Raw genomic sequence first — 22,487 nt, forward strand, 5'->3', positions numbered from 1 at the left:
GGGACGCTATTCCGACGGTAGTCATCTCTTGTCCACTAATTATGCTAATGAGATCCATTTTGAGCGTCCTTATTCTGACACGTTAACCATCACTGTCTCAATTGACCTTTTTGCTTGCACCAGAACATCGTGGCTCTACCCCACCGCTGGCAAATATCACCATCTCCAATTTAAAAACAAACATTCTTTTAATTATAACCTTCATTCCATTAGCACCGAAATTCAAAGTAGGTCCGTCGCACTCGCAGGAGCTTGTTTTCCACCCTCTTTACCGAGAAATAAGGATGACGACGGAACTTCGCATGGGTTCATCTTAGAAGCTTTCAAATCGAGGAACTGACGGCCAGATTTTTTCACGAACCTGCGCAATCCAACTTCAACATTTCTCGAACTGCTGTTCTACATCGCGGGAAAAAAGGACACTTTAAACGCCAACAAGAAAACGAGTTCTTTCCCGTTTCTGTTCGAAGCCTGTTGTTAGTCCCACACAAAAAGAAGTAATAGAAAACACTTGCAACGGTTTCGGATGTTTTCGCACAAAATGAAGGAAGGAAAACGCCGTCTGTGTGAGGTTGTACTAAAAACGATTCAGTGTGGTGGAAAATTCGTACTAGGCTCCACCCACCCCGTTGCTAAGGGTGATATTTTCCTGCTACATGTACAATCGGAAGGAAAATAGAATGACACTAATACAAGTGCAAGCCGTACGGCTAGTAGAGATTTGTACATCCCTTGCACGCATTTTCTTCCGTCCCCTTGGGACCAGTTGGCGGAGCGAAAAACGGTAAAACCCGCTTCCACCCACAGCACTCATATTCACCATCCCACTGGAGAATCTAATGTTGCTTTCCTCACGTAATGTATGCTAATCTGATGCTACTGCTGCTGCTGCTGCTGCTGCTGCTGCTGCTGTTGCTATCGGTATCCCTCTTTAACAAATCGTCTGCGCGTTGAGTCCATATAGGTGATGTCCCACAGTATATCTCTTTTCTGGTTCGTACAAGCTGCCAACGTGTAAAGAGAGAGAGATAGAGAGAGAGATCCAGATGCGTTAACACGCTTTTGCCACCCATCCCCCATAATTCTCGACTCGAGGCAAAATACCGACAGCTTTAGCAGGTCCGACACCACCCACCTCCGGGGAGCAACCTTTCGTTTGGTCGGTTGGATTCAGCTTCGTGCGTAGTGAAGGGTTGATCATGGGAAATAGTTGTGAAGGTCTGGCATCGGTACGAGGTTGGAGAATTTTCCAGTGAAAACCTTCTTGAATCTACACAAAGTATTGTAAATTTAAAACTAAAGTACAAACACATTTTGTGCTGGGAAAGTGCAGAAACTTCTGTAGGACTGAAGTGGTCTGTGGTTGATATTAGAGACCGAATTTAGGTGTGCATCTCCACAATTGCTATGGGTTGTGTACGTGGGTCAGGTTATTTTGAAATTTGGATTAACTGCGAAAAAAAATCTGTCGATAAAGTAGATTATTGATTCTTATTATAATCTATAGATGGGCGTCTTCCTAAATCTAATGGGCCAGAATTAAATAGGAGACGTAGGGACAAATCTGAGCAAGGAATGAGCCGGGAATTGAAAACAAGACCTTCTACTCAGCTAGAGAACATGCATAAATGACGTTGCATTTTAGGTGTAGGGGTGGGGGTGGTTCAGATGTTGTGATTAATGTTTTACACACTACGAAAAAGTCATGTAAATTTCGGTGCCCTGAGACCGACACATGTAAGCGACGAATCAGTTGAAAAAGACGAGAAAATCAATTCAATCAAACACATTTTTCGTCGAGTTGCTTATGGTTCAGTTTTAGGACACATAATTTTACATTACATGATTTACGTCAAAGATTAATTACGTCACGTGTAAAAATAGTAATTTCTAAGTGTGTAGGTATAACCAAATACGCCAAATGGATGAGAGGGGGTCTTAAATTGGTAAAAAATCAGAAATGGTAACTTGCATACATATAAGTGTCTATCTCCAGCAGTGAAGCCTCAACAAATAAATCAAGCAAGTCAGCAGAAATTTGACCTCGGATGGAAGCAACTGCGCAGAATGGAAATTTTTCACGTTGGTTTTATGCACCAGTTGCCCAGTTTTGGGTACATGAAATTAATCCTAAAATTGTGAGTTTGCTAACGGTAAAACACGGAGATATTTTGGGGTAGAGGTGAAGACGAGTGTCTGCGGTTCAAATAAATTTACATGTAATGAACATTCGAACATTTTTTCTTTAGAACTGTTATGTACAAACTTTAAAAAATATCATGTAGAGTTCAACTTCAACATTTCTATCAGTTTTAACATTGCAGTCGCCTTCTTGAGCACTTGAGAGGGTTGTGCATAAGAGAGGAGTGAACTGGTTGGTTCTGAGCCAAACTAACTGTCAGACAGAGCCAATCGAGCAGAACCTATCTTGATTGCATTGGCAGTGTTGCTATAAACTACCTAGGCATAGTTTGGCAAGGCAGTTTGTTTGAATCCGCTCTTGTTTTATACTAGACCTTCTATATTAATCACCATCACCATCGATAATACCATCTATTTCAACATTACAATTGACTTCAATAATGTTATCAATTCAACATTGGGGATAACTTCCTCAACTTTGTCATTAAAAAACATCATATTGATCATATCCAACCTTCAAATTTAAATTCGCCTACTCGTTCATCACTGTCAAGCTTCAATAATACAGTATGGGTCTGGATTTGGCAACACGTCTCCCATGTCTTCAATTTGCTTTTGCTCTGCACTTAGGAACATACATTTAAGATTTTTCATAACCTTTATGGACAAATGTGAAGTTGTGGAATGCAAAAAAGTTCAAAATTGTGTGTTGTCTCAATCAGGCCCTTACTGTACCATCATTTTCATCAATATTAAGTTTCCTCTATTTGTAAAAAAACATGATTTTTGCCAGTCTTCCGGCCATTTGCCGGAAGATTATTATTTCTATTCGATATTTATTTATTTATCGCTCCCGGCCACTCCACTGCCTTTTTCTGTCAGGAAGTCTACCGGGGATATTTCTTCCTCTTTCGCCCTTCCTTCGGAGCAGTTCGCATGTAACACACCCCCGTCACGAAAAGTTGTAGAAAGTTGTTCATGACTGAAATAAGTCGGAGAAAAATTCCTACAACCGATTTGTGACAAGAGTACTACTAGCCTACTAGGGTTTATTAGTCAACATTTAGTTTTTCCACGGTCTACTCTACTGCCATTTTTCGTCATAGCGTACTAGAAACATTTCCTCTTTATTCATTATTTTACTTTGGGGACTTAATTTGCATTTATTGGATGTACACTTACATTCCCAATCCCTAAAGTTTGCTAATTTCACACGTGCTCTTTAAAATTTATCAAAATTATTCAATAACATATAAACAGTCAGACTCGAATCTCGGTGCTTTATCAAATAATTCATTTTAAATTATGCTAACAATAATTAAAATAAAATGGATCATTATTTCAAATTTAAAAATTATAATTACTATTTTTCCAAACTCTACATATCTCATTAAAGAGATGTAGGTATATGGAATCTATCAGATTTACATAAAAATAATGCAGAATTTGCAATGTTTCGTGACATAAACTGATTCTGTAATGTGATTTCAGGATGGTTTTTAAAATAATTGTAATATTTTTATGATAGATTATTTTTCGTTAAGGTTTGAACGAAAACATACAATCTAAAACATACTGGCTTGTATGCTGTAGTCCATTATATTTTTTGTATGAAACATATGCAGAGGCTGAAATAAATCCAACCTTACATTGGATGTAAGAGATATTTGTTTTGCGTGTAGCACTGATATCTTAAAATGACCCTCGCTACGCCATTAGCAAGGATCATTCACTCTTTTCGCCTATCTGCTCCATGTCTCACCAGCAATGTGTCAAGTCTCTGTTGTTTCACCATCATCAACACCATCAACTGCTGTATCAGCGTGTAGAAGAATGGAAACTTGGAAAAGCGCAATAAGCGTTTGTCACTACTGAGCTGTAGAGCTAAAGCATTCCGGCAAAAACTGAACATAGCTGTCAGAGCAGAAAGGTGACTGCCAATGATGATGATGTCGACCAGTCGGCGTCTATTTTGTAGCTGAATATTTGCAAAGAAATGGTATTAACGGATTTCTGATTCCGGTTGCTTACCGATGGAATTGGAACTGATGTTGATTGAAAGCTCATTTGCTCACTCGTCGTCGTAAGAGTGGATGTTTAATCTGAATCCGAAGAATTCTCGTTCGTGCCCTGAAAAAGTTGATTGCGGTGAAGGGTTTTAATGATAAGCAAAGAAAGGGCTTCTGACTCTGCTGGAGCTATAGCAATTCCACATGGATTGCGAAGGATGTTTTATTTATGCTTGTTAGAACTTTCATTTTGAAGATGGGTTTCGTGGTTGAAGAAAATTGGATAATGTTCAAAATGTTTTCAATGATTTAAATTTTTATTCGTTGAATAATATGTAACTTATAATCTTGGGTTTATTTAGATATATCTTCTATTCTATTCACCGTGTTGCTCGAGTTAAGCAGCTAGATTCATGAAAACAATATCCATTCACTGTTTCTTGACACTTAACAACTATTAAAAAGGGTTGAATAACATAAGAAAACACGTTCGCAAAGGTTGAGACTTAAACTATTCGATACTTAAGTTATACATAAGTACTTCATTGCTAATTATTCAATCAACGCCATTCACTGAACCTTTTCATTAGGCAAAACAAGTCCGTTCAAACTTTCAGTAATCTTTTCAATGGGTTTTTCTTTTTCAAACAGTTCCTGTTGAATCAGATCCTTTATCGAAACGTTATTTCCATTATCATCGACACCCAATAGTAAATCGGTCTGAGTTTTGACTTCTTTCCACGCGTAATCTATATCCTCAACTTGTGGATCAATTCCAGCGATCATGAAACGCAGAATAAATTTGCCCCGATACGTTGCAGGGATCATATATATCTTCTTACGCTGGGTGATATTCTCAAGTAACTGTTTCGAAATGCTGTCCTCTCCCTTCAGACGGAAGCATACCAGTGCCAATGTGGATGACGTGACTTCGAATCGTGGATCCGCTTGTACGTAAGCTTCAAATTTCTGGGCAAGACTTATGTGGAACCGAATCAATTCCCGGATCTTCTCGGCCCCCATAGTTTTCAATGTGATCCATACCTTCAATGAGCGGAAGCGTCTACCGAGTTGAATTTGCCAGTGGCGGTAGTCAGGTGCCTTACTCATGCCCTGATACTGATGCTGTAGATATATGCGATCTACACTAAAAGCTTCCGTGATCTTTGAGGCATCCTTGAACCACATGGCACAGCAATCGAAGTTCACGAACATCCACTTGTGTAGATTGAAGTTCAATGAATCAGCCATTTCGAGTCCTTTTTTGATCCAAGCGTACTCCGACAGACAAAATGATGCGCCAGCATAGGCCGCGTCTATGTGAAGCCAAATTTTGTTTTCGTTACAATAAGGTCCGATTTCTTCCAGATTGTCATAAGCGCATGTTCCAGTAGTTCCCAGCGTAGCGACCATTACCACCGGAAACAGACCATTAGATTTGTCTTCTTCAACGGCATTTATCAGCGTCGTTCCTCTCAACACACAATCTTCGTCGGCTGGCAGTAGCCGCATTTTGATGGCTCCCAGTATTCCTGACTTCTCCACAGCACTGTTGCTCTGGTCACTAGTGTAGGCAACCAATCGTCCTCGAATATCGGCTTCGGTCAGCTCAGGATGTTCTTTCTTCAATCTACGCACGGCTTGCTCTCGGGCCACCAGCACCGCAATGAAGATCGATTCACTTGCCGATCCCTGAATGATTCCCCCACCATTGCCTTCGTCACAATTCAAGAAGCACTTCGGTAGATTTAACAACTGACCCAACCAGTTCATCATAATGACTTCCAGCTCGGTGCACGCGGGGCTGCAGATCTAAAAAAAATAAATAATCGAAACTAATAAGCCAAATCTTGTTAAAAATCCTTTGAGCAACTTACCCAACTGAAACCAACGACTCCCAAACCGGCGGCAAGTGTTTCGCCCACAATCGACGAGTAGGATGTCTGTGATGGATAGAATGCGTGGAAGTGTGGCGACTGCCAGTGCGTGAGACCCGGTACAATGAATCGTTTGAATTCCTCCATGATTGATTTCCAATCGTCACCTTTCTCAGGGATTGCGTTCGGAAGCAAATCGTGCAGGTAGCCCGGTTCCACGGATGGCAGAACATCTCTACAAATAAATAACGTAAGAAGAGCATTAGTAGTATGAAACATTGACTGAATATTGTGGCGTGAATTGACGGTTTTGTTCAGGGCCTGTCAAATCTAATATATAACCCATCTACCTCGCTTTCTGGTTGGTTTACCAGAAATCTGGTGCAACGGGGCAAAGGGCTCATTGAGTTCATTGGACTAGTTTTGAAATTTCGATATAAAAATCATAGTTACGATCTATTTTCAATATTTTTTTCAAGGCAATGAGTACTGAGCAACAATAATCTGATAATTGGAAGCCTAGTAAATTCTGCTGTTTTACGATGATCAAAAAAAATCAAAACAAAAACATTGAACGCCATGTTGAATATATGGTACATAGGCAAAATTACGTCCATAACATGTATCTGGTTCTATCGCTCTCCTAATAGAGTGAATCTCTACATCGTCATACAATTATCAAAAACAATTAAGAAAATCGGCTACAACCATCATTTACGTGGATGTATAATTACCGATTTGTGTGCCGAAGCGAAGTGAAGTATGGTGAAGTAGTGCCATACCCTATTCGAGCCTCAACCATTAATTTTATGTTAAAGGTGTCTTCGAGAAAGTTTTTTTCATTTTTATCATGCGAAGCAAATTAGAGTGCTTCCTATGGTTAGTGGATGATAAAAATCATTTGAGATAGGCCGGCGTACGTTAGAAATAAAATAATTTATTTAGCAACATTTTTGGACAGACCCTTTTTCTATTTCTTATTGGCATAGTTCTAGTTATACTGGATTTCAGCGAATTAGTTAGGGTGGCCCCTAAACAATCAATAGGGCAAATAATTCTAGGCACATCTATAACATTGATGGGGCAATTTTTTCTCAAGCAACAAAGTTGGTAACTCTTTTTGGTTGGAAAGAAAGAAACGATTTTAGTTTAAAAAAAAAACACGTTCGCTTTATATGATCATATCTAAAAAATAAACAAGTAGGGAAATGACGGCTTCGGCATGACGTACTATTTTCGGCAACCCAAATTAAAACGCTAATTTCGCTGGATTTTCTCACGAAAACACTTCGCTGAATTCATTCAAACGATTTTTTAGGCTTTCAGCTTCAATTTGATTACATTTTTCCCACTGAGAAAAAGTAATCTAGCAGGGTTTTCTTGAAATGAAACACACGCACTACAAAATGCTGCTGATTTCGAGCTGCCGATGAAAGCACAGCCGTTTAACACGCAGCTCAAATAGAAAGGTTGCCGAATAAAAAGATGTTGCCCACAATAGTCGCTCTCACTAGAGAAGATTGGAGCTTTGTAAAAGCGTTTCAAAACAGTTTTTGGCAATTCTTTCGAATGAAATTGTTAGAGCAGCTGGCAGCAAAAGATTGTAAACAAACCAATAATGCATATGTGTGCGTTCCTTAGAGAAAAAGACTACAGAAAGATGATCGCTGCTTAGGTTGCAGAGAATACGTAAATTCCCCTATTTTGTTTATTTTATTACTGTAATGACCCGGTTTTTTCAGCCCCTCCACGCATCAGATTTTAATCTTTCAATAATTTGGCATAAACGAATATCCAAATCGTCCTCACTGATCTTCAAGATTGATGTTTAAGAATTAAGATTAAGATATACTTTGGTGCAATAAGTCCACTGAAAAAGTGGGTCTATACTGCAGTTGCATTTTCTTGTCAAAAATTTGTGAGAGCCATAGAGTATATAGTTCATTTGAAAAATATAAAAGGTACACTGGGTGCAGTGAGTGCAGGAAAACAGTTACAACAGTTACATTCAAATCTTACTAGGCCAATACTGTGTACATCTAATTTAAAGCTTATGGTACGATTAAACTCAGTCCCATAAATAATAGCGGCTCATAAAAACTGTTTTTTTTTTTTTTTTTGTTAATTACTTTATTTGTACAGGCTCATTCGAATAAACTTTACAGAGCCAAGTTATCATTTTCTTTACACATTATAAATGTCTTAAATCTAAAATTAAAGGATTGGAACCGATTACTCGCGGTCTTCTCGAGGTTAGTGGATGACAATTGTTTGGATCGGGAGAGGGAAAAGGAGATTTGGAATATGATTTATGATTCAAAAATTTCACTATTTCTAAAACAAATACTTAATCCTATCGACGTTATATCAACTCTGTAATTATACAATTATTACAGAAACAAATCTACAAAAAAAATACACACACACATACAAAATACAAACCGAACACAAGGTTAATAAAACTTACAATCTAATGTTAATATTCTTAAAGTAAACATATATGAGTTTCATAAACTCCAGATCGCGTCTAGCCAAAATATCCCGAACTGGAACATTAGGTTGTCTACCTCGAGCCCGAAGGGAATCGTACAACTCGGATCTGACTCCGCGGTGCTCAGCACATGACCAAATAATGTGATCTGCGTCCTGGTAACCTTGTCCACATTCACAGAGATTGCTGTCCCTCAGCCCAACACGGAACAAGTGAGCGTTTAACGAATAGTGATTGGACATGAGGCGAGACATCATACGAATGAAGTCTCGACCCACATCCAACCCCTTGAACCAAGAACTCTTCGACACCTTAGGGATGATCGAATATAGCCATCGTCCCAAACTCCCTTCACTCCACTTATTCTGCCAGCTGACGAGTGACTGTTGACGATAAATGAAGAAAAATTCATCGTAGGCGATTTGTCGATCGTAAATATCGCCTTCCATAGCGCCCACCTTAGCAAGTGAGTCAGCCATCTCATTGCCCGGAATCGAGCAATGAGATGGGACCCATGCAAAGGTGATGACAAAAGATCTTAAAGATAAAGCACTTAAAAGCTCTCGTATTTTCATGAGAAAATACGAGGAGTGCTTTACCGGCCTCATAGAGCGAATAGCCTCGACAGAACTGAGACTATCCGTAAAAATAAAATAATGATCTGGTGCAAGTGAGGCGATCGTTTCTAGCGTATAATGTATTGCCGCCAGCTCAGCAACATATACGGAACAAGGAGCTTGAAGCATTCGAGAGGCGCTATGAAATTCGTTAAAAATACCAAAACCAGCGGACGACTCTATTAGTGATCCATCTGTGAAGAACGATCTTGCGGAATCAACTTGGCCAAACTTTGCAGCGAAAATTGACGGAGCAATCATGGAACGATGATGCTCTGGGATTCCGCGAATCTCTTGCGTCATTGATAAATCAAAACTAACTGAATTGCCGAAGTCGGAGAAGCATACACGATGAGGATTATGCTGTGAAGGGCTGACATCCTGTGTTATGTACACGTAGTACAATGACATAAAACGAGTTTGAGGGTTCAGCTCAAGAAGCTTTTCAAAGTTTTCGATTACCAGTGGGTTCATAACTTCGCAACGGGTGAGGAGCCTGAGGGACAATTCCGAGAACCGATCCGATAGTGGCAACATGCCCGCCAACACTTCTAGACTCATCGTATGAGTCGAGTGCATGCATCCTAACGCGATACGAAGACAACGATACTGGATACGTTCCAGTTTGATGATGTGAGTTTTAGCCGCCGACTGGAAACAAAAACTACCGTATTCTAAAACCGATAAAATCGTTGTCCGGTACAACGTTAGAAGATCTTGCGGATGGGCTCCCCACCACGTTCCGGTAATTGTTCGGAGAAAATTGATCCTTTGTTGGCATTTTCGTCTCAGATACTCAATGTGGGATCTCCAGGTGCAATATAAAAACTGTTGGAATATTAGACATGAACTTATGAACTAGACGACTTTTCAACTTACTGGATTAGCTGGATTAACAATATTATAGTATCGAAATTGTGTAACACATTAAATATGGTGGACAAACCCTTTTTGAATCACAGGAGATGAAAACTAATCCACCTATCAGGACAAAACCACTGTATTCCTGCATTAAATTTCCACAACGATAAGACATATAAGGTATCTGTAAAAATCACATTACATCCCAGTAAATATAATTTTACGTTCTTACGTTTTTGCTGACAAAATAAAAAAAATAAAAAATAAATGTTTAAAGAGAATGCACAGAATCATTTCTATACAAAAGTAAGAGATAGTATACATTCAGGCGTTTTACTACATTTAATGGTTAATCCTAAAGCATCACTTCTGACAATATGTTACTTTTTAATGAGTTTATGGAATTATAAACGCTCATCCATATGTCTATCCTACCACATACACAAGTTTTATTTGGTAAAATGAATCCTCATCGGGGGTCACCCTAACTAATTTGTACAAAATAAACACACGTATAACACGTAAATCATTAAAAACATAAAATTGTTTTCTTCAGCATGGTTGCTTCAAATTAATTGTTTATCAACGATCAATACGCCGATCTATCTAAAAAAATAAAGTTGATATTTAGAACTCACTAATCATAGATACAACTCTAGTTTCACTCACATTAAAAGATTGGCTAAACAAATGTAAAAACTTTTTCTAACAAACCATTGCCTAAAACTAAAAGATAAGACGCAAACATTGTTGTCTTCCTAAATACGGCTTTAAGACCATTGCACAGTAATCCAGAATGAAAGTTTAGCAGGATCAGTAGTCTTAGGTGAAGTTTCTGTGCTTGAAATGACCCTTCTATTGGTGGTTGTCAACATTAGGATAGCCCTCAAATAATTTATATTCAAAAACTAATTTTTTTTTACTTTTGATATTCCAGACATCTTGTTCAGCAAAGTTGTAGCTGAGGTATGTTCAAGCAATTTTGAAGAGGAAACATTTTGTCATTTTGTTGGAGGGCTTTCTTATCCTGTACCATTTTTTTTCATTAGCATAATTGTGTAGCAAGTACAATGCCCAATGAAGTCAAGGAGTTTTTAAATCCGAAAAATTACTTGACCAGACCGGGAACCGAACGCAGCCGTCTTCAGCATGGTCTTGCTTTATAGCTACGCCTTAACCAACTCAGCTAAGAGAGGTCGTGATAATTCAGCTGTGCAACTATTGAAAATAGTATTGATTTTAAACAAAACTTTTATTTAATAAATTCTTTAAATTAAAGGTGCATAGGATATCTGTTGATTCAGCACTTTTTTTTCGAAAACGTATTATTGTATCTCAAAACAACATAAAATATACTGGGTGAAAAAAAAAGTCAATGCCAACATTATTCAAATCCTGAAAATAAAAAAGTATGACATTATACATTTTATGAACATTGCCTGATGTTTCAGATTTAGTCTCGTTTTGTATTGTCTATATTCACATTAAAAAATTGCTGTCGCTTCTTTTCTTGACATCCTAACCGAAAATTGCACCAACATTAAATCATAAGCGACAGTCAACACACTGCTCTTGTTATTTGTTTGCAACGTATACAAAAAACAAGTTAGCCTAGTCATTACCACACCAGTCTTTATTTCAATTAACAGCATTCATATTGCATTCTAAACAGGGTTGATTTCACTCCAATGCCACACTGTCCAGAGATTTCAATCCGCATACCTTTCTCTGATGTTCACCAAATAATCGGCTACAAAGTCGATCGCTGCTTTTCCGAACTCCCGAAACTCATTAATGTCCATATTAGCCATCGTTTCTTCTTACTAATCTGAACACTTTACGATTAAAATGTATCCAAACAGCTTGTATCCAACAGTCCAATGATTCCAACAGCACTTTTAACCTATCACTAAATATCCTTATTATTGCTCAATCACCATACCACCAAAATGACCATCCTGAATCGTATGCTTGTAACGCGAACGCAACCGAACTTGACCACAGACTGACCGAAAGCCACCCCATCCTAGTGGTATTTATGCAAAGAACCGCTGACTGGGCACGCATCGCCGAGACCCCCAAAAAACACAACGCGCCCGACCTCAACACTTTCTTTCGCTCACCACCATCGTAACAAGTTATGTATAAACTGCTGTCAGCAGACGATCTGCAACATTATACAAGCCCATCAAAGTTGGTCGAGCCACAAGCTGAGGATGCTGTATCTACACTGTTGTTAACACCGGAAGGGACCTAAACAATTCGGTCGCGACAGGTAAATATCATCAGCCACGAGCCGTCCGAAGATAGCCATAAGAGCCCCCGAAGAAGAAAATGATAAAAAGCAAACAATACGCTTTGATCATCATCTGCAGAGCGGTGAGAACAAGAGTTACAACTCCTGGAACATCATCATCATCATCATGTCGTCAGTGTCAGCTTCGTCAACTTCGAGAAAGAATCAATTTGTGGCTTCTCTAATGCCCTCTCAAGTGACTAGATCATCTCGAGTGGAGCGCGAGACGAGTGATGCAATTGCGATCTGAAGAGGATTCTCCAACTGTATGATTGTCGCCATTGTGTGAGTATGGAAATGTTGCTAGGGTGGTTATGTTTATAATAAATGCTCAATCTTGTTTGATGCTATTTCTCCGTCTTCTTCAAGACTATTATATCCCAACAGGAATTTTGCACAGGCCTGTAGCCTGGATTAATTTCTTGTCCATACCGAGAATCAAACCTGCCGCAGAATCAAAGCATTTTCAGGACAGTTCGGCTTACCCCTTGCACCTGCTCGTTTCTCCTGAAAAACAATGATTTTTAAAAATCGTTTCTATTATATTTTTTTTAAATAAATTCTTTATTAATTGACATTTATTTAAGTATTTGATGAACGTACTTATTGATGTTACAACTAAAATCCTGTATTTGTTTCTTCTTTTTCTTCTTCTTCTTCGCATTTCGAACTTATTGCTTATCGCATATTAGCTTATTGCGTGCTCTAAACTTGCTGTTCTACTTAGATGCCCTTCCACAGTTGTTAATTGAAAGCTTTCGATGCCTGTACCATTTTTGCATTAGTATAATTGTGTGGAAAGTACAATTATTCTCTATTCCCATAGAGAAGTCGAGAAATTTTTCAACCCGAAAAATTCATTAAAAAATATACGATAAAACGATAAACTTTTCTCAAAGGTAGAACATTTAAAAAAAAATCTGGGTGGCTAATTTTTCCAGAAATTATTAGATGAAGTTTTTGGATTTTCCCGAACATCACGTACTTTGAAAATGTATAACTCATGAAACAAGCATTGTAGAAATAATTTTGTGCAATAAAATGATAAGGAAATTATCTCAGAAATCCTTGGAAAATATGATTTGAAATATATTTTCCACAAACATTTTCGCGGTGAAGGAAAATCAAGAAAACAAATCATTAAATTTATGGAAAATTTTTGTAATGATTTTTTTCATGCTTCAATACATCGTATCATAAGCGAAAATTTCAGAGTGGTGTCTATTACCGGTCTTGAGTTTTATAAAAAAAAAAGATGTTGGTTAAACATTTCTGATATTTTTGAAATTCACACACTTTGGAAATCCATAGATCATGAACCAAGTATTGTAGATTATTATTTTTTAATTAAATGATCTCAGCAATCCATTAAAAATATAAACTGAAAAATCTTTTCGATGAAAATGTTCACGGTGGAGGTTAGGTTAGGTTATCTTTATTAGCGAGACTTTCAGCCAGAGGCTGGTTCATCTCTTCGTTCACGGTGGAGGAAAGTTGCTTTGCTTAGCTAGATTGGCGCAGCTAACCCGTGCCGAGAAATTGAATGTTTTTTTTATACACCGGTATTTTGTCAAGCAGTTTCGAGAGTAGTTCTAATTTTTATTGATTTTTATAAAAGTCTTCTTTTCTTAATGTTCTAAACTAGAAGAAACAATGTGGAGAATTTATATTATATTGACATTTAATCGATAGCATACGTCGATACGTCTTCAAGCTCAACAAATTGACCAAGAGTTCAGGATTTTTCTTTTACCTCAGGCAACTTCGTAAAACTTTAAGGACTTCTAAGAATATCACAGAATACCGTAGAAATTAACAAAACTTAGTAGAAATTCTGGGAACTTTGGAAAAGCTTTGGTAACGTTCAGAAAACTGCGTAGAAGTGGGAACTCTATTTATGTTTTGGGATCTTCGTAGAAATTAAACATTATTTAATTTCAAGTGACCGCATTATTGTTCGAGGATCTGCAGATAATTTCGGTATACTTTTTTGAAGCCTCATGAGCTTGGAATAGTTCAGGGAACTACGTACAAGTTCAAAATCATCGAGAAACGTGGAAGAGCAGCAAACTTTGTAGAAGTTTTGGCAATTTTGTAGCATTTTGTGAAGCTGCACAACATTTCATATAAGTGCAGGGAATTTTGTAGAAGATCTAAAAATAGATCAACAGGGAACTTCGCTTCAGTTCAGGGAATTTCGTTACAGTTTGTCAGAGATCTTACTTCAAAAAAGCTTAACGAACTTCTTGAAAGTTTACAGCATATTCTTTCAGACATCCTTCTTAACCAGCAGGTAATATTCAAAAGATCTTCAGATAGACGAAGATATTAGTTTACTAATATGAACTTTAGTTCATTGGATATTTTTCAAGACTTCTGAATGATCAAGTTCTGAAGATCTCCAACTGTTAGAAAATACAAATTAAGTCTCTCGTATATTCATTGAAGGCTGCATGTTGATCAGAAAGTATTCAAAACTACCCCAGTGAAAAGTAACCTCCTTGGGAATGAAATTCCAGCGATTTTCCAACTTCATGATCCCATCCGAAAAGTATTTTTCCGGAAGGTCTGCAAAATACTCCTCCCGGCGTCGATGATTTCCTCATGTGAGTTGATTTTTTTTTATTGATGAGCCATCTTTTGAGATTTGCGAAGAGATAATAGTCTGAGGAAGCCAAATCGGGTGAATACGGTGGATGCGGAAGCAATTTTAGCCGCAAGTCTTACAAAAACAATTTTTTTTTCGCTTCATGTTAGGCAGTTTTGCAGCGATTTCGGTCTTCAATCGCTCCAATAATGCACAGTGATACTCGCTGTTGATGGTTTTTTTTTTCCATTTTCGAAGTAGTCCACGAAGACAATCCCAGAAAACTGACGCCATAACCTTTCCGACCCATCGAGCCTCCCTCGGCCGCTTCGGTGCACTCGTGCCGGCTTCATTTCATTGCCGGGCACTTATTCTATTCTATGGGGTGTAATAGTGGATCCAGGTTTCATCAACAGTTACCAATCGACGTCAAAAGTCCACTCGATTCCACATCAGCAAGTCCAAATACTCTTTCGAAGTGATCTCGCGTTCGTGTTTTTGGTCCGGAGTAAGCTTGCGTGGCACCCAGCGGCAGGATAACTTTATCATATGCCGAATCTCGCCCAAAATATGGCAAGTGCGCTCAGTACTAATCTGTGCGGTATCTGCTAGCTCGCGTACCGTCACTTTCCGGTCAGCCAACACCATGAAATTTTTAAGGAGGATCCTGGTAGGGCCTCCAAAAATTCTGACTTATGCGCCAGACGACGAGAGTCGTCTGTCAGAACTCAGATCGGTTTGCCCTGCTAGCTGTTTGTCCAACCCTACAGCAGAATCCACCTCTAAGGATGTGCTAAACCTTCAACCAACTTCCCAATATCCTTTCCCATAAATTCTCCCCAAATTAATTCACTAATTTGAAACGAAAAGCATAGTGTTTATTGAGACAAAAACAATAAAAAGTTTTTTTTTGTACTTCCATTCATGCAATATGTTTATCTCCAATGTCTATTTGTTAAGTTTGATATCTGTATTGTAACTATTAAACATTTCTCTCGCCCTACCTTCTCCTAACTGTGACGTCATTCCATGTATCTGGTCCCTAAACGTGAGTCAACCTGGGATTAAATCCCCTCTCCCCTTTCTTCCCCTACTACTATAAACTGTCTTCCCTACTGGAGGTGGAATGTGTTCGTGTGGGTACTAAAGAAATGGTTCAGGTACTTACAGCGTCCGTCGATCGTTGGATTACCTTTCACCAGCCACGGAGTGGGTTGGTGGTGGACGCCGTCGTCGCTCGTCGATCACGGGTGTCTCGACTATCGCCACGTGTGTCCGGACGATGCGAGCCGGTGGATTACCGACTCCGATGACCGGGCGGTGAGTGCGAAAGGGCGACTTGGCGCCAAGACAGCGTTCTATACCACCCGAAAGGGGACTCTCGGCTTCCTTAGGGTGACGGAGGTGTACACTGGGAGAGCTAGGATCTGATCAGGACTGGTTCTTGAGTTTTACCCGGGACGTGAGTCTGGACGATTCACTCTGGCAGTGGCTAACTTTCCCCAGACAGACTACTCGCGGATTGTGGCAACCACGTGGTAACGGGTGGTGCTCGCGAGGTCGAACTATCCTTTCCGATGACCACGCACTCTGAGGTTATTCTTAGCGGCACGCAGCCACGAGACGAAGAATAAACCCAGGGGATCGCCCCAGTCCGATCAACAGCACATGGATAGCTTTGGGTGCTGATTTAGCTACTTCAAGATGGCGGCAGCTCACACCAGCGGCCCGATAAATCTGTCGCCAATATCCCAACAATGGACGCGACCACGTATGGTGACTCGCGTAGTTTCAATTTTATGGTTGCGCTTCCTTTTTAGAAGTTTCTAAACCCACGTTTTTATGACTCACGATTTTATATTAGCTTTTCATTTAATGTCAACAAGTTAGACTATTTAAATTGTTTTTCACAATCACTTAGACTTGGTTTCGATTAGCTTCTAGATACACTTTGAAAATTTTTGATTTACGACTTTACAGTTCGGCGGTCTGAACGGGAAAGATCGAGTCGGTGCTCTTTCCTTGATCAGAAGCCTATTTTTTCCAAATTTCATTTTTATTCCGGTTCTATCGTGCTTGATTCTAAATATTCGTATTAAAATTTTCTTTAAGGTCTGATCAATTAAATGACATGCTACTCCCCATACCATCCTTACCTACTGATTCGAGCACTTTGGTTGCCTATTTCTAAGGCGCAAATTAATTCCACAAATAGGGTTCTTAATGAAACATGGACTGTAAGTCCGTTTCAAATTTTCATGTATTTTTTTGACATTGTCCTCTGTAACCGCATCGGAGGGCCTGCCGCTGCGGACTTGATCGGTAGTGAAGTTGCGGCCACCACAAAACTCTCGAAACCAATATTTGACGTTGTAATCTGACGGAGCATTAGCCCCATAATATTTATCCAACTTTTCTTTTGCTGCCTTGCCTTTCAAAAAATAATGTTTTATGAGAGAACGAAAATCGTTTTTATCCATACTCAACATGATGCCAAACACGTCGACAACAATCAGCTGTCAAAACAAAACTAAAAACAGTATCGCACTGAAATTTGGCATGTCAGCCTAAATATGAACGGACTACAAAGCACCACAACCTTTTTTGCAGTAGCAGCGCATTCTGCCGGTCAAGGAGGTTACTTTTACCCCACCTAGTAGAAACTGATGGATTCTTGAATGATTAATCCGAGACACGTTTGCACATTATCTATAGAGAAGATTGGTGATTTAGTTATTTTGTCAAGAATTAAACTCCAGGATAGTGACTGGTTATTTGATCTTTTTCTATATTGAAAACAATTAGGATGAATGTTTGTCAGGCATAGTTATGGTGTAGTAATTAAAATTCTTACTTATTTTTTATAATATTCTTGTACTAGAATTTTTATGCAATTACAGTCAAGGAACAATATGACATTTTATCTTAGTCTTAAAATTATGATAATTGATCAAATTTCGGGATCTTTTATTTATATTTGACTTCGCAGATTTTAGGCTTGAGATCTTTAAAATCCTTATGAGATCCAGACAATATGTAATTTCATTACAAAAACCTTCATTGCTTGTTCAAAAGGCTCCCTCTAAGCGTTTTTATGAAATAAATGCAATAAAATTTTAATGTTTCACCAAGCTTTGTAAGCTTCGCCATAATAGCATAGAGGTAACTCTAAGACCAGAAGGTCCCGAAGATACGTGCTCAACTTTTTGGCTCAGCTCTGGTACTATCTTCGGTCCCAAGCTAATCGATGCACCCCTCGAAACATAAGAAAATCCATGAACCCCTCATTTTATCTGTCAAAATTTCATAGCAAATCAAAACAAACATAGTGTAGTACTAGAATTTCGACTAGAATGGGATACGGCAATCGTTTGCTTGGGACCAATAGGCTAGTCAAGTAGTGAGCCAATTTAAAATCGTTAGTTTCGAATTGATTGTTGATAATAGGTCATATTATTGGACGAAGTGGAAATGTATCCAACAGGAAAATAAAATAACAAATAGCCTTGACGCCTTTTGATTTAATAACAGTTCCAGTGTTTCTATTTAACCGTAGTTTAACAAAACCAAAAAAACGCTACAGGCACCCCTTAGGCCTCCTCCAGTAAAATTTTTAATCTACGTCAATGTTTAGCTTAGCTTAGATTGACTGCACATATCAAATGTTGCTACTCCGGTATTGACCAAAATCAGTAAAATTGCACAATGAATCAACTGAATGGGACTGGGTGTGATTTTCCATTCTAATTGTGCAAGTTTCAGCGACTCCATATGTAAAAGATCAATAATGGCGCCAGCCATGTCCTTGTAATCAGGTGGGAGTATGAAAGAAATATTAGAGCTACCATTGTTGGGGACCGTGTTTATCTCTGCGTCCCCACAAAAGTCACAGGAGAGGAGATTTTGTTGGTAGTATTGTTTCGATGACAACCAAGCCCCAATTTTTATTCCAGGAAAGACTTCATTTTCTTTGTTTCAGACGTCATTTCGATTAGAAGTGACATTTTCGTGTTACGATCTATTAAAAATTTTAAATGCGATATTTTATAAAGTTTGCAAGATCCAAAATGCATGCAAATCGTTAACGATCGAGTTAAAAATTATTATTTTGCAGATTTGACCTGCAACTGCTCTAGTGGCTTAGTTTTTATTTTAAAGCTATTCAAATATACCTACCTATTTCAATATGAATATATTTTAAATTACGATCTACAGTAAAAATATGCGTCATACTGTAAAAATAAAACTATTTGAAAAATAAAACACAACAGACACCCTGCTTCTTGGAAGGATCAGCACCGTCCAAAACATTTAAAACTAATTACATAATTTTTTAACCGATGAGAATCACCGGAAAAGCTGTCTTCATTTTATCTTAAGGTTTGTATCACGCGCCTCGTGGAATTCATTAATGAAACCATTATCGTAGTGGGGAAAACCACCAGATACTGATTTGTACTACCGCTGCTGTGCAGTTAAAAGTAGGTAGGTAACATACATACGCAAATGGGCCACCCGAAGAATATCCAAAATCCATAAAACTGTCTCGTCGGTCGTCACAACATTGCGGTAGCCAAGTTTATCGAAAGGAACTTGATTATCAGTGTTGGTTGTGTTGGACGGTGATGCATGGAGATACGTACGATCGGAGGTTTCGCTTTCAAGTGCATGTGGTCAACCGGTTGGGTTGAGCAGGTCGGTAATCCTGGCGGGTAGTTATGCCTTCATTCATGCTCGCTGATGTTTTTGTACCCACCTAAGTGCAGCCAGGTGGAGCTGAAGTAGGAGACATGTATAATGATTGCTGTTGACTGATTTTATTATTAAATGCCAATTTGGGCTTGTTGCGGTTTCGTATGAGTAAGAAACACGTTCGAAAGTGAATTTTCGGGGAAATTTTTTGATTGCTTCAAGTGGTTGACTTATGAACCTAGTAGGATGATGCAAAAGAGTATCGATGTTGTCATAACTTCCATAAGCATGTTGGAAAGTTAAATTGTTTGGTGTTAATAAAGTGTTTGATAATAATGTTATATGTACGCATCCGGGATCGAATTTTATTATAAAAGCGTTTAATAATGCTTGACACTATAATTGATCTTTATTCCATGGCCGTCCAGCCACCGATAAGCCGAATTAATTAATCGTCTAGTCTTCAAGCTAAGCATGGTGGAGCGACGAATTCGATTCCTGGTGGTTCAGTCGAGTATTTTTTTGAGTTGCGAACTTGCTGCGTTTTCTTAAGCATAGGTATAATCTTGATTGCTGCACACTATACAATAGTATGCAAACACAAACTCTCAGTTAAGTACTGTAGAAGTGATTGAAAGAACATTAAGATTAAAACATGCATAGCGTCATCATCTGAGAGGAAGAAGAACAAGTTAAACGTATAAATTATCCATAACATTAATTCGAGTGTATTACAGTAGCACATTACCCTGAATGTCAGTAATTCTTCTCTTTTATATAAATAAACTATCAGCTAAGCAGTTAGTAAATAAAAAAAATCACAACTCGAAATGCAAGCCACCCAGCATTACTGCTGCTTTTCCGTAGCATGCTGCCAAAATGTGCACACTTCGTTGCAATTCCCCGTGCGCATCAGCTCGCCTTCCAACTCCCCTTCTATCCATACACAGTTCCCATGGCAGCCCAAGCCCAAGCTACCGTTCAACGACGGAAACGATGCGTTAAGCCTGCCGGGGGGCATCGAGGACCATTTCAAAAAAAAAATGGTTCGCGAGTAAATATTTTATCATCAGTTCAGTTTTTTTCCTCACAGATCACTCTCCCTCTACCCTTCACGTGGAACAAGTTCAGGTTGTAGGGTTTTATGGCTTAATATTCGACGCTTTATTTTTTATTCGCGCTAGTGCAGCCATCCGCTTCCGGGGCTTTCATTTGCATATTCCACTTTTCTCTTCAATTATTGTTTTTATGTTGCGAGTTAAATTTTGTCAATTTTTAATAACGTTTTAAGATTCGAGATTTTCACATGTGTCCCTCATATACATACGAACATGCTTTGTTGATAAATGAAACAGTGTCAGTTCGGGCTGATACAACGAACAAGGGCTATTGCATCATTAAATAGTTGCTATGTTATTCAACAAACAACAACAACAAGTGAAGAAATTTCAGATCAGTGCCATCCCAATCCGATTTTGAAACTTGTCGTATTTGAATAGCAGTCAAAGATCAGAAACTGAATTGTATTTTCGACATTGCCATTTCCTAAATGAAATCTTTCCTCAATTAGACTCTAAAGTTCAAATTTCGTTGAACATCCTAAGAAGTGTTCTCTTAACTCCTTTTGTTTCTAAAAAAAAAAACACAAAAACAAACACAAAAGGAAATTTCACATTAATGTCTTGCTCCCCTAGAGGGGACTGGCTTAATTCTGACGTTTGTCAGAAAACAAGCAGACCCAATCTTGATACCCGATCCAGGTTGGAACTGAATAATAAACGAATTCGCTATAAGTTGAGAGCACGCAATAAGCTAATATGCGATATGCAATAAGCTTGAAATGCGAAGAAGAAGAAGAAGACTTACTTCTGATGTAGTTCTAGAGTTTCCGAGCACAGGTCTCGTTGTCGGCATATTTATCATAACGATGCGTTAACCTTTTGGCTGTGTACAAATGTATTTTTTTTTTGCTTTCGCTATTTTCGCTTTGAATGCCCCTGGCAGGTTGCTGACTTCGTTGGTGATGCTTGACGGTTTGTTTTTACGAAACATTACATTAATTAAACAGAGAATCAAGCATCGCGTTACATTTCCAAATCAGTAAGACATCTGTATTAGTATCTCTGAAAATGCGAAGGGGAAGGATTCCATCAACTTTGTCCTTAATACCTTAAAAACGGCAAAATCAACTTATGAATAATGTCTGGAAAGCGCCCTCATTGCCAGAAAAGTTCAAAATGAATCTTAAAATCTTTTACGAAACGCCAACTCGAAATTGACTTAAATTTTCAAAATCATCTTTCACACGCCAAAACAACTTGAAAAGACCAAAGACTTCAACATTACCTGACAACCGTAAACTTCAAGATAACCCTAACCCTAAGGCCAATAAAACGCCAAAATGGCCTTAAATGATTTGTTAACGAAAATGCCTCCATCTCATTTGCGGGAATTAATCGATGATTGTAATCGGTATAGGAAAAAGCGGCGAGTAATAATGTAACCAGACATGTATGCAATATGGGGGCGTCTAAAATTGGTCGAAAATATGTAGGGGTGGGCATATTTTCGCTAATTGGGTTCTTTAATTTTGAAAAATATATCGGTTTTTATATATCATCTGAAAGAGCTTCATTTTCTGAGCACAACGATATTTTTTTCAACCCCACGCACTTTCATCTCGATTTTTAAATCATGATTTAAAGCAAAAGAATAACTTCACTGTTTGACACTAAACTGACAAATTGGCAGCTCGCTCCCATACAAAGTGACACCGTGGGGCGCTAATTAGGTGATTTTTGCAAATGTAATCGTTCTTATTTAAAATGGTTCCAGTGTGCCAAAATTGATGAAATTTTGGGTTTGGGTTCTATTTTAAATGCAGATTACGAATATGCATTTACCTCAATACCCTT

The 22,487-nt window shown here is 38.4% G+C and overlaps 1 protein-coding gene across 1 annotated transcript; it reads right to left on the reverse strand.

The window, feature by feature from the left end:
- Positions 1-4,685: 4,685 nt before the first annotated feature.
- Positions 4,686-11,855, reverse strand: LOC135703250 (3,4-dihydroxyphenylacetaldehyde synthase). Its single transcript, XM_065224373.1, has 3 exons — positions 11,720-11,855; positions 6,029-6,263; positions 4,686-5,963 (listed from the first exon to the last, which is right to left on the reverse strand). The coding sequence occupies exons 1-3, from the start codon at positions 11,806-11,808 to the stop codon at positions 4,722-4,724; spliced, it is 1,566 nt and encodes a 521-aa protein (XP_065080445.1). The 5' UTR covers positions 11,809-11,855; the 3' UTR covers positions 4,686-4,721.
- Positions 11,856-22,487: the final 10,632 nt, after the last annotated feature.

The sequence above is a fragment of the Ochlerotatus camptorhynchus genome, unplaced genomic scaffold, assembly GCF_037179485.1.
Source record: "Ochlerotatus camptorhynchus isolate MF236.1 unplaced genomic scaffold, CSIRO-AGI_Acam_v1.1 ptg000211l, whole genome shotgun sequence".
NCBI classification, from domain to species: domain Eukaryota; kingdom Metazoa; phylum Arthropoda; class Insecta; order Diptera; family Culicidae; genus Ochlerotatus; species Ochlerotatus camptorhynchus.

Coding starts and splice junctions, on each gene's coding strand:
- LOC135703250 (XM_065224373.1), bottom strand. CDS start 11,808: ATGGCTAATATGGACATTAATGAGTTTCGGGAGTTCGGAAAAGCAGCG. Junction 6,264..11,719: donor TTGGTGAACATCAGAGAAAG/GTATGCGGATTG, acceptor ATTTATTTGTAG/AGATGTTCTGCCATCCGTGG. Junction 5,964..6,028: donor GAGTCGTTGGTTTCAGTTGG/GTAAGTTGCTCA, acceptor TATTTTTTTTAG/ATCTGCAGCCCCGCGTGCAC.